At 35.6% G+C, this 12,162-nt stretch overlaps 1 protein-coding gene across 1 annotated transcript; it reads right to left on the reverse strand.

Annotated features, from left to right (window-relative positions):
• Positions 1-2,304: 2,304 nt before the first annotated feature.
• Positions 2,305-4,629, reverse strand: LOC145003485 (uncharacterized). Its single transcript, XM_078962612.1, has 8 exons — positions 4,506-4,629; positions 3,728-4,164; positions 3,591-3,637; positions 3,418-3,507; positions 3,251-3,338; positions 3,084-3,155; positions 2,894-3,001; positions 2,305-2,811 (listed from the first exon to the last, which is right to left on the reverse strand). Exons 2-8 carry the CDS (start codon positions 4,160-4,162, stop codon positions 2,473-2,475), a joined length of 1,179 nt encoding a protein of 392 aa, XP_078818738.1. The 5' UTR covers positions 4,163-4,164; positions 4,506-4,629; the 3' UTR covers positions 2,305-2,472.
• Between the last annotated feature and the right edge of the window lie 7,533 nt (positions 4,630-12,162).

Consider the following 12,162-nt stretch of genomic DNA (forward strand, 5'->3'; position numbering starts at 1 on the left):
ACTTCTATATTTTCCTCTATAGCCTATAATAACATTCACATCCACATTTTGCGTGAAATTCATATCTTATATTCTGTTAACTAACTTCCACAACCATATCTGAAATGACATTAACATCTACAAAACTCTCATGTATTTCAAAAAGATATTTCTTTTCTAGGTTACAAACTGTAAAAATTACGGATAATAAAAAAACAATATTTATAACTAAAAATGGTAATGAAAAGTCAAAGATTTATAAAAATTTATTGAATTAATAAAATATATGTTTTGTTTGGTAAAAAATGATTGTGGATATTAATCATATAACATTTTTGCTATTCTAACTCTAATTTGTAGATTATATATATATATATATATATATATATATATATATATATATATATATATATATATATATATATATATATATATATATATATATATATATATATATAATCGGTTCCATTGATATTGGGGCGGTTTCGCTATAAAACTGAAACCGATTCATTTGTTTTGATTAGCAAAATATAGAAATCAAACAATCGGTTTTACAAAACATGTATCTGTTAAGTGAAAAAAAACATTTTGTCATTTTTTATTCTGAAAAAACTTGGGTCGGGTACTTGTTCAATAAAAAATAAGTTAAAAGCAAAAAATATTTCTCTGTTAGGTCAATATCGTGACTCAATGTATCAAGTTTTGTCCCTATTAAGTAAAAAAAAAAAAGCAAAATTTTTATCTTTCTTAGTTAAGGCACACATAGTACACTTGTAAAATGCAACAAATAATAATATTTTTATCCTAAATTTTTATGTTCTTATTACCTTGCAACCCATTTAAAAAAACTTCAGCAAGTAGCTTTTTAGCATTGTTAGATCTACTTGAAAGTAAATGAAATTCAAAATTAACCATGAAAATGTTTTTTTTTTTTGGGCTAAACAGTCAAAGTCGGTAGCTAAAAAGGAAACATTTTAAAGAGGAAACCTTTTAAATGGGTCCAATCCATGCTCCTTCACAAGTATATCGCAAAATCCATCTCAAACCCCTTGAAATACGAAGAAAAAAAATCCATAAATAAAAATTCCATTATTAAATGGTTGCAACTTCCTTTTCCTTGCTCATTTTCTTATAACAATGTATCCATAAGTTCCAATTTACAATAACTTAAAGACATGAAGCCGAGTAATCAAAGAAGGAGCATTTGAATCTTTAGCTATTAAGTGAATATCAGTTCATAACACATATTGTTCAATAAAAACCCAAAATCAACATCAAAATAGTACTGAAGAAACAAAACATGAAATATAGCAAAATTTGATTAAATCCCAAAAATTACAAAACATTTCATTGAACCTACCTAATACCAATGTACAATTCAAGAAACTAATGAATAAAAAACATATATCTCCTTAAAATATGTATAAGGTTCAAATTCGGAGAAGATACGTTTCCTGTTTTATAGTGATTACCTTTAATGATTTGTTGTAGATTTTGTTATTTTATGGGATTGATGGAGAATAAAGGAAATTTTGTTGAAGAGATGTCACGAAGGGATCCTTCAATTTCGGAAATGAGTTATTCATGTTAATGATTTAATGATTTTCCAAATATTAATTAAAATCATGGAGGGTATAAAGGTAAAATCACTATTGACTTAAAAATAAATATAGAAGAAGTATGCATAAAAAAGAGTCTTTTATTAGATAGATAGAGATAATAAAAATAAATATGGATTTAGTGCAAAGTGACAATCTCCCTTATTACCTATACATGATCAATGATCAACCTTCAATACGATGTTCTTATGCAATTTTGATTTTTCAATTTGTTTCATAGTTTCCACGTTAAATGCTGTATCAAAACTACTCAGTCACAACGTATGTTAGCAAGCTAGATTCATGTCAAGCCACCACATGTCCCACCAAATACTAACAACAATTTAAACGTAACATTATTTGAACATTAAACCTTAGTGTATAAAATTCAATACCTCAACTTTTAGGCTATATTATTTCAGACTCTATGATCATATTTACTATTAGAAATAATGCTTTTGGAACGCCAACACATAAATTAATTTGTACAAGTGATGTGTAGTTGGCTTGTTTAAGATGCCACCAACTACTTTAGGGTACACATTTAAACAATTAGAAAATTAAAATTCTTTCTAGGAATATTTTACTTATTCTTTATTCAAATACTTTCCAATAGATGATCAAATTAATTATTCATCCACTTAATAAAGCAGATAACATCCTAAACAATACACACGTTTGCACAATTAACAAATCAAATTGCTACTTTTCTTCTTTCTTTTGCAAATAACAGCTAAAACTTCAAATCAAATAACCAAACATATCAATTTATAACAGTAAATTACACCAAAATCATTCACTGCAAATAATCCTCAAGAACTTCGAAACAAAAGAACAAGAATCCCCCTATTACATACACTTATGACTTATCAACAACACAAATTTACCGCTCATTTTAGCCTCCAGCCACGTCGTCCTCCGGCGTAGTATCCTGCGCCACGCTGTCTTCTATCCAACTTTCAACATCACGGCGGTTGACACCCGCCACTTGGCTATCATGCGCCTCCTGTTCATCTTTCAACTCCTTTCCTTTCAGTTTACCAGATTTAACTTCAGGTTTCGATAACGATTTTGTGTTGGGCTTCTTGGAAGAAGAACCAGGGTTAAACCTAGACGACGACGTCGTTTGACCTAATCTACCGGAAGTCGCCATTTGTTCCGACGACTTGCTCACTGTAGACAAAGAACTCTTGCTTCTTCCCAATTTTGGTGAAATCGGACGCGTAGTTGGTGTCTGTAAATATAAACATTCAATTAACCCTAAAAATCTCGGAAAACCCAATTCAGAGAGACGAATTAAAAGGTTAAAAAGGTACCTTTTTGAGTTCAATTTTTGGAGGGGGTTCTTTGTAAAATTCCGGCATTGGTTTAGCTTTAAACGTCAAGCTCTTCCTTAGTTTCTTTAACTCCTTATCTTGTTTTTCCTGAATTTACAAAATCTAATTTAGTTTTTTATTAACTTTTGATTGAGAATTGCGTTGAAGAACAAGTGAATAAAGTCAACACCTTTGATTTCGCTTGCAAAGTGGTTTTTTCTACTTGTTTTGCTTGAACCTTCTCCTCGATCTTTGAAAAAAACTAGACAACAAAGATCAAAATACAATTTAGTTTTGTTACAAACTTACAGTCTATTGATAATGTCAAAAAGGTGTGAAAGAAAACGAATTTTGCACATCTTTTCTTCTTTCTGCTCGTTCGTCTAACCGGAAAGAGAAGCCGGAGGTGCTGTTCCGGCGACGCCCACCGGGAGTGGCGGCGTGTCTAACAAAAAAAAATCATCATAAATCAAACAATGAAACAATGGATTATGGAATGATAAGTTAGCTTAAGAATATTATACGGCGAAGCAGTTGAACTGGCACCATCGTCGTCTTTAACTCGCCGACCAATTTTGATTAATGGTTTCAATCCATGATGATGATCATCTGATCTGTAATTGAGAAAAAGAGAAAGAGAATCAAAATGCAAAACGAATTCAAGTCTACGAACGTTTTGATAATTGATTCAACTTACAGAGGCTGTTCAGGAGGACAATCTTCAGTTTCTTTTGATTTGTTAGTCTAGAAATCGACGAATCAAACAGACATCAATAATCCAATACTAAGAACACGAATACTTTCAAAGATACGAAAAGGGTAAACGGAATTCACCTGCGATAACCCACTTGATTTAATTCCGCGGTATGGTTTTCGAGGATATGATCGAGGAGAAACTGATGAAGACGATGAAGGTTCATCCTTTGGAGATCCCACAACTTGTTTAGCAATGGTGGTTTTCGCAGGAAGTGATAAACTTTGAGTGAGACTCGGCTTTGGTTTACTACTACCAAATGCGCTCTTACCAGTGCCATTTTTGGGCGTTTTACTGTTGTTCTTCGAAGTAACCTCTTTGGTAACCGAAGTTTGCGTTTTAGATTCATTAACATTCGTCGAAGATTCATCCGCGATTGCTTTTGATGAATCGAGATCTTCGTCAACTTTGTTCAAGTTTTCGGGATCAGTATCCACCACTTTCGTATCCGCATTCTCAACAACTTCATTAACTTCAAGAACAGTAGTTTCAGGAACCCCATTTCCAGACTCCATCCCTGTTCGGAAAACTTCAATTTCAGTACTATTCGATGAATTCCAACATAATTGAATCAAAAGTAAACAAAACCCCGATCAAATTATCAACAACTTAGACCCTAAATCCAAAAAAGTTACTAATCCTTCGTCTGTATATAACAATCGAAGAATATCATGAAACTGAGAAGATAGACAAGTGGATAAACGTTAAAACGATCAACCAAGAACAAAACTGAGAATCAAAGTAGATAAGACCCAGAAGTTGAAACTGTCAAAAGAATGAATGAATGAATCATCGAACAACTGTAAAGTGTAAACATAACATTTGTGATGAACTTGAAGGGTATATGTAATTATGTACCTTTGATTTTGGATTAAACGGAAGCCCTGAGAATGATCTGTGGAGACTGAAGAAGAAGAAGAAGAATGAAAGGAGAAGTTGTCTTGAAAATTGAAATTCAAATGTTATTGCAGTTGAATATAGAGGGAGTACATGGACCCGATCATGGAAGAGTTGGTGGGGGTAAAATTGAAATAATAAGGAACCGCAGGGGTAAAATGGGAATACATGATGATCGTGACGGAGGAGAACGTGGCCGGAAAATGGGGGAAGAAAAAAACAGGTGAATATTGTGATGGTGCCAACGTGGCACAAAGGAACAATTTTATTGGTCGCACGTTTCTGTTTCCTATTCCGACCCTCGTACCCCCAACAACCCCGTAGAATCCAGTTGTCCCATCGTGCACCTTAATGTTTGGTTTTTTTTCTATGTTATTATTTGATTATTATGTTTTTAGTAAAAAGCTAGGGTTTTTTTATGTATATATTTTGATTATTTGATTGTCGGAATCAAATAATCATATTTAATAATAACAGCTTTAACACAATTGATTATTTAAGAAACTATTATATTATTACCTCACATTTTAGTCATAAATTAAAGATTTAATATATAGAAATAAACTGTGAATTATATATATGATAAATAAATTGATAAGGATTTGTTAATAAATAACATTTAAAAAAAATACTAAAATTTTCAAATTTAGACAACTTAACATATAAGAATGGTTTTGGTTATTTTATATATAACTTTTTTATATATATAATCACAATTTACAAATACTTAAAAATTAATTATATAATTTTTATGGGTGTTTAGCAAAAAAAAAACTTATTGTTTATTAGCTTATAACTTGTTAACTTATAAGCTAGTAAATAAATGTAGTAATTTATGAAAAAAAATTACTTATTAACGGTTTCCTATCATAATAAACTATTTTTATCTAAACATTTTTTTAACTTATAGCGTTTTGGAACCGCTAATAAGATAATAAGCTTCTTAAATAAGCTTAGGTCCTGTTTGTTTACCTCTTAATTGAAAAATTAAGAGGCAAACTCTTAAAAATTCAGATGTGAGGTGTTTGGTAGCCACTTATAAAATACCTCTTAATTGTACAAATGCCTCTTAAAAAATCAGACCTAAACCCGTGTCTGAAATAAAAAGAAGACAATTGTGCCCCAGATAAAAACTTGCGCTTTTTCTTTTCTCATACGCACGCCTTTCTCTTCAATGCCACTTCTCTCTTCCGCTCCTTTCTCTTCCAACTCCGATCTGTTGCCTCCTTCCGATCTGCAACGCCACTGGCGCCGTCGGCTTCGCCTTCGTCTCCGTCACCTCTTTCGCCTCTGACAACGTTTGCAGGTAAAGTCTTTTTTTTTCTCTTGCTATGTAATTCGAGTTTAATGCTTGAAAATCAATTATCATAGTTGTTTCCCCTAAAATTTGAAGATCAAAGCATCATTTGCTTTTTTCCCCTAAAATCAAAGCAACGTTTTCCTTTTTTTCCCCTGAAATTAGGGAATCGTTTGAAAATCTGATGATGTTGTCTTCATGTTGAAATCAGATGTTATCGTTGTCTTCTGTTTCTCACTAATTTTTACAATTTTTTCATAATTAATCAATTTATATATATATATATATATATATATATATATATATATATATATATATATATATATATATATATATATATATGTTAAGAGCAATTGCTTCTTCACATCAACACTTCTCAATTTCCCTTTTGCTATGGTTTGTATATTGCATTTTGTAAGATATTCCTAGTGAATTGTTCATTGTATGTACAGGGATAATGGTGAATTGAGAGTTTAGGTTATTCGACAAAACCTTTTACCTTAGCTGTTAAAGATTGTTTGGGAGAAGAAGTATGGGAGGCTGTACAACATAAGTATTGACATGTAGAGATACATATTATCTTCTTGTTTGTTAATCTTTGGAAGTCTCTGAATGGTATGTACTCTAGAGACATTTTTGTTGAATTAATAGCAATTGAGTTATTGTAGTTTTCATGTTTTTGATAGCTATATCTTTTTTTACCAAAGATAAATCGAGAATAACTGTTTAGTATATATATCTTCACTGAAAGCAAGTGAATGAATGTTTCACTTTATGTTTGAGCAATACTATCTAATGAGTTTAAGCTCCAAAAATAAACATGATAAGCTTCTATGTTTCTTTGCTGAATTTGAATTTGTAGGTTAAACTATTTGATTTGAAGACATGTTTTTGTCGATTTGAAGGTATTAATGCTTTATTTGGATTTTGTATGGTATTTATATTTTTTTGTAATTAATCAAGTGATTCGGCAAAAAATAATATAGAAGGGTATAATGGTCATTTTTATCATTCATCACAGTAATTCAGAGGTTCCAACCAAACAGCATGTTAGAAATTCAGATCTTAAAAATTCAGATCCTCTTAAAAATTCAGACATCTTAAAAATTCAGATCTTAAAATTTCAGATCCTACCAAACAGCCCCTTAGTCAAACACTGTGACACCCAAAGTTTGGAAGACCAAGAAATGAAAGAAAACCCTAATTTTAAGGGCGACTCGGTGAGTCCACGGATGAACTCGGCGAGTCCGAGTGGGATCCGGGTCGAGGAGTAAGTGACCGACTCGACGAGTCGGCCAAGGTGACTCGGCGAGTCTGGTCTGAATGAGGAAAACCCTAATCCCGGGAGTTGTATCCTATTTAAAGGGTGTTATGTCCCTCCCTCGGCCCCCATATCATCCTAGAGAACCACTAAACCCTTGATTTCGTGTGAGCTTCCATCATTTGAGAGAAATAGCTTGGAGGAAGGAAACTTTGGAAAGGAACTTGAAGAACAAGAAGGTTGCTTCAAAGGAGGAGGTGTAGATCCGAGATCTACTTCAGTTGTGTTCATCTTGGAGGTAACAAGCTGCTATCTTCCCTCCTTTACATCTAGATCTACTTTTGTCATAAGATTTGGGGATTTTATGGTTGTATGAGACCCAATTCAAGTTTGGGGCCTAGATATGTTGTTGCCACTTCAGATCTAGTATTGGGATGGTCTAATATGTCATAAAGCATCCAAAGATGAGGAGTTGGTGAAGCCCTTTTGTCCCAAAACCTAGCCCTAGAGTGTTTTGAGCCTAGATCTCTTTAGTTATACGTAAAGTTTGCAACTTTACGTGAGGATTGAGCTTTGGGAGTATGGATCTATGAGTTGGAACCCCTGCATGACTCAAAAGCCCTCTACACGTAAAGGGATTTGAATGGACTCGGCGAGTCCTTTGAGTGGACTCGGCGAGTCCTTTGAGTGGACTCGGCGAGTAGCATGAAGGTGAGGAGCAACTCGACGAGTGGGATGAACAGCTCGTCGAGTCAGATGAAGATTGCCTTGTACTCGACGAGTCTGTTCTTGGACACACCGAGTCAGGTTGCGAAACCCCAAACCCTTCGAGTTGAGACTCGAATCAGTGAGTCGGATGGAGACTCGGTGAGTTGGACAGGTCAGGACTCAGAAATCGGTAGACTCGGCGAGTCGAGACGCGAAAAGAAGGATTCTGAAATTATGAACTCGGCGAGTCAGTAGGGTGACTCAGCGAGTAGAATTGACCTGGAAGGTTGACCTTGACCAAGACTTTGACTTGGACCAGGGTTGACTTGGTTGTCTTTCGGGGGTCAGTTAGACTCAGTGTTGCACTGATATTGGTAGTTCGGGGAGCTAGGGGAGCAGGAGTTCAGTGAGTTGCCGGGAAGCAGCTAGTAAGTTCATCAGCAAGTTTAGCCAGTGCAGGTGAGTTTCCCTTTTGTGTGAATGGGTCTAAGGCCACAATTTCGGCCCATGTAGTTACGAGTAGAAGACCGGGGGGTTAGCCTTAGGCATAATATGCTAGTATGATATTCAGGACGAGGTCCAGTAATAGCGAGCGGGTGCCCAAGGATTTGTTTATATGATAGTTTATACTTGTTGTCTGTGTGATACATGTATGTGCCTGGTAGGGAGGTGAGTGTGGGCGAGGTCTCGTATCTCACCAATAGCAGAGTGTGGATGGGGTTCCATATCTCATTAGTAGCAAAACAGGGGCGAGGCCCAAACTAGAAAAGGAGTGAGGGTGGGCTGGGCCCGTATCTCACTACCAGTAGGAGCGTGGATGGGGTTCCATGACTCATCAGTAGCAGGACAAAGGCGAGGCCCAGGCTAGGCGAGGCCTTAGGACAAGATCAGTCGTATGAGTTTAGCTTATGTGTTGTGACATGTTTATATGATATTATTTGTTGGTGGGCGGGGCCCTGTGACAGGCGAGGCCTAAGTGAAACAGATCTGTATCCGAGCGGGGCTCGAAGCCAGGCGGGGCCTGGAGCGGCGGGGCCGTTGTAGCGGGCATGGCCCGAGGTAGGGGCGAGGCCCAAGATAGCGGGCGTGGCCCAATATATGCAGTATGTGGTTATGCATGGTATGTGGTAGGGTGGGGAACTCACTAAGCTTCGTGCTTACGGTTTTCAGTTTTGGTTTCAGGTACTTCCGGTAGCAGAGGGAAGAGCTCGGGGTGATCGCATTGCACACACCATAGATTAGACAACCTGGGAATGTTTACTCTGAGAATGAACATGTGTTTTGAAAACTTATACTTAGATTATGTTTTGGAATGATGACTTTGCTTAAAGTAATGTTTTATTAAAAGAAATTTTTGGTCTTAAATTTTGGGTCGTTACAAACACCCCTTGAAAACTTCAACATATCGTAACACCAAATTTAGACGATTTAACATATAATAATTTTTTTTTATTACAATCGATTTTGCAATTTTAACTGTTTTATGTCATGAAAATATTTAAAAAATTTTCATTTGATTGAGCTTTGCCCCATAATCTTCTTGTTCTAGTTAGTTAAAACTTGTTCTAGTTAGTTTAAATGATGAGATCTGTTAGGTGCAATTTGTGCACCTTTTTGCACACCTTTTAGTCCCATTTTGTGCATCTATTTAGCATAATTGTCCTTCATTCGTCAAGCATTTCATCATATTTCATGTTAGTCTCTAGAACAACCTTATTTGCACATTTTCATGTCTTTTTCAGGTAAACCGGAGGTTGGAACACACTTTGGGAGGTGCCGGGAAGCATTGGTGAAGATTTCGGGATGATCGGGCGAAGAACGAAAAAGTTGGAATAATCAAGTTTGGATTCGGAGTCAGAGGGGTACACGGGCCGTGTTGGATTTACATTGCAAAATCAACACGGACCGTGTTGACCAAAATGGGAGCTTTTGACCATGCTGAACACGGGTCGTGTCAGTTTAGTGCAAATCAACCCGGGCCGTGTTGGCTGCTGAACACGGGTCGTGTCAGTTTAGCCTAAATCAACACGGACCGTGTTCGACCAAAAAACCAACTTTTGGCAGTTTTTCCTATCTTTCATATTACGGGTTGAGGGACATTTTTACATACACACAACATATCAGAGCACGTTTTGAGAGGGGATTTTGAAGGTTTTTGCAAGGGTTTGATCAATAATCATTTGGAAACATTATTTCTAGTATTTTTAAGTTGTAATTGCACATTATTTTCATCTTTTATTCTTGTGATCTTGTTCTATCCATGTGTGGCTAGAACCCTAGTTCTCCAATTTCATGTTTTGACTTCTTGGTAGTGACTTTAGTCATATAACATGATGTTTGTTTTCAATTTCTATTTAATTAATTTGATTTTGCTTCTATCGAATGTTTGATTCTAATTGTGATTCTTATTGGCCATTTGAATTAGGGTTAGGTCATTCAAGTTATCTCTTTTACAAAATCCGTAATTGTTTTGTGAAATTGAACAAGTAATAAGCATTAAATTGATCTCTATTGAATGAATTTAGTGTAAATCTTATTCATACATTTTTACACTCCCGAGCATGTGAGGAGTATTGGGTGTTGTTGGGATCATTCACAATAAGCTTCATGCAATCTTTTAAAATAATTCTAAGAGCTTGTTTAGATTAGGTTAATAAGGTTAGGGTTAATCAAAGAGCTTGTTTTGGTTAATTAATGTGGTGAATGAAAAGTGTTAGAGCTTATTAACACTTTCAAGTACCAACTTAGATAGAACTGAACGAATATTGTGTCATCTTTGAGTCACATTGCTAAGTTGGCATACATGAAGTTGGAGTCCTTACAAAACCTGAATTTAATTCACTCATTTAGCTGACATCGTGTGTTTTTAATTTGTTTGTTTAGTCATTGCACTCTAAACCCCGTTTTTACTATTGGTGACCATAGTACCTTGCACAAAAAGGTATAGACTAATTATCCAGTGTCTCTGTGGATCGACCCTACTTGCCTTGTACTACCTTTTAGTGCAATATAGTGAGATTCTTTTGGAGTATGTCGTACCTCATTAGTTGTTGGGTTTGACACGCCTAACAAGATCTCATAAAGTTTGCAACTTTATGAATCCGTGAGACATTTGGGATAGTTTGTGGCTTGGATATGAAGTTTGGTTGTATTATGAATTCATACATGAGATTTAGGTCATAAACTCTCATTTTGATCTAATATAGGTTCAAGACATGCATTGGACATGCATATCTATAAAGCATCAACTTTTATGTTGGTTTTAGTGTTAGAAACACTTCTGGAAAAGATGGACTTCAGACTTAAAGTAATAAGTTCTTAATGGTTAAGCTCATGCCTTGTGGAACCCAGAGTTTGAGTTTTTGGAGCTTTTGGATGGTCCTAATGGGTAAAGTCATAAACTTTACCCTTCTAGACCATGTTTTTGACTAGATCTGGGCTTTGAAGCTCATTGGGGTTAAAGAAAATAGCTTAATCCATTAAGTTGTTTGGAATCCAGTAACCACGACGTGGCATCAGGTCACCACACCATAACGACTTTGGTCAGATCGGTTGTTTTGTCATCTTATGCCCACAATATGGCCAAGGAAGGCCACGACATGGAAAACTGTGATATGTTGATTTCTTTGACTCGGGTCTGGATCTGGTTTAGACCCATGGGCCACGACGTGGTGAATCAACTTTGACCGTTGACTTTGACTTTTGAATTGCGTTGACTTTTGGTCAAATCCCTGGTCTTGGAAGAAAAGCTAAGAGTTTATATGACTGTATAAGTGGTTAATAGCATCTGTGTTCATAGCAGTAGTGGTAGTTGCAGTTGATCATTGTTTGATAGGTGAGTTCATTCATTGTACACGTGGGTCGAAGGCACCAATGCCGACCCACTGGATTATGTTTGTAGGATAATAGTTGTCTTTATGATACTTAATGTTATGCATGTATGAGCTTATTGTCTTTGTGACTATTGTTGATATGATTGTATGTTTAGTTGTAAGGGTGAAACAGATCCAATACCGGTTGAAAGAGACTGAAGATGGTGAAATAGACCCAATATCGGTTCAAAGAGACCGAAAGGGGTGAAATAAACCGAGTATCGGTTCAAGTACCGATTCAAAGAGACCGAAATGGGTGAAATAGACACAGTACCGGTTGAAAGAGACCGAAGGGGGTGAAATAGACACAATTTTGTTTTGACTGTTATGTATGTATAGTATGGGATATTTTAGGGGGAAACTCACTAAACTTTGTGCTTACAATTTTATGTTTATGGTTTCAAGTATTTCCAGTTCGAATGGAAGCGCTTGACATGATTGCACCGCATCCACCAACATTCCATATTTTATGACCTGATT

The sequence above is a fragment of the Lactuca saligna genome, chromosome 6 (genome assembly GCF_052625555.1).
Source record: "Lactuca saligna cultivar CGN05327 chromosome 6, ASM5262555v1, whole genome shotgun sequence".
Classification (NCBI taxonomy): domain Eukaryota; kingdom Viridiplantae; phylum Streptophyta; class Magnoliopsida; order Asterales; family Asteraceae; genus Lactuca; species Lactuca saligna.

What these genes read in the sequence shown, in the direction of transcription:
- LOC145003485 (XM_078962612.1), bottom strand. Translation starts at nt 4,162, where the DNA reads ATGGAGTCTGGAAATGGGGTTCCTGAAACTACTGTTCTTGAAGTTAAT. An exon ending in GCCAGTTCAACTGCTTCGCC is followed by an intron (nt 3,339 to 3,417) that starts GTATAATATTCT and finishes TTTTTTTGTTAG; the next exon opens with ACACGCCGCCACTCCCGGTG. An exon ending in CTTTGCAAGCGAAATCAAAG is followed by an intron (nt 3,002 to 3,083) that starts GTGTTGACTTTA and finishes TTGTAAATTCAG; the next exon opens with GAAAAACAAGATAAGGAGTT.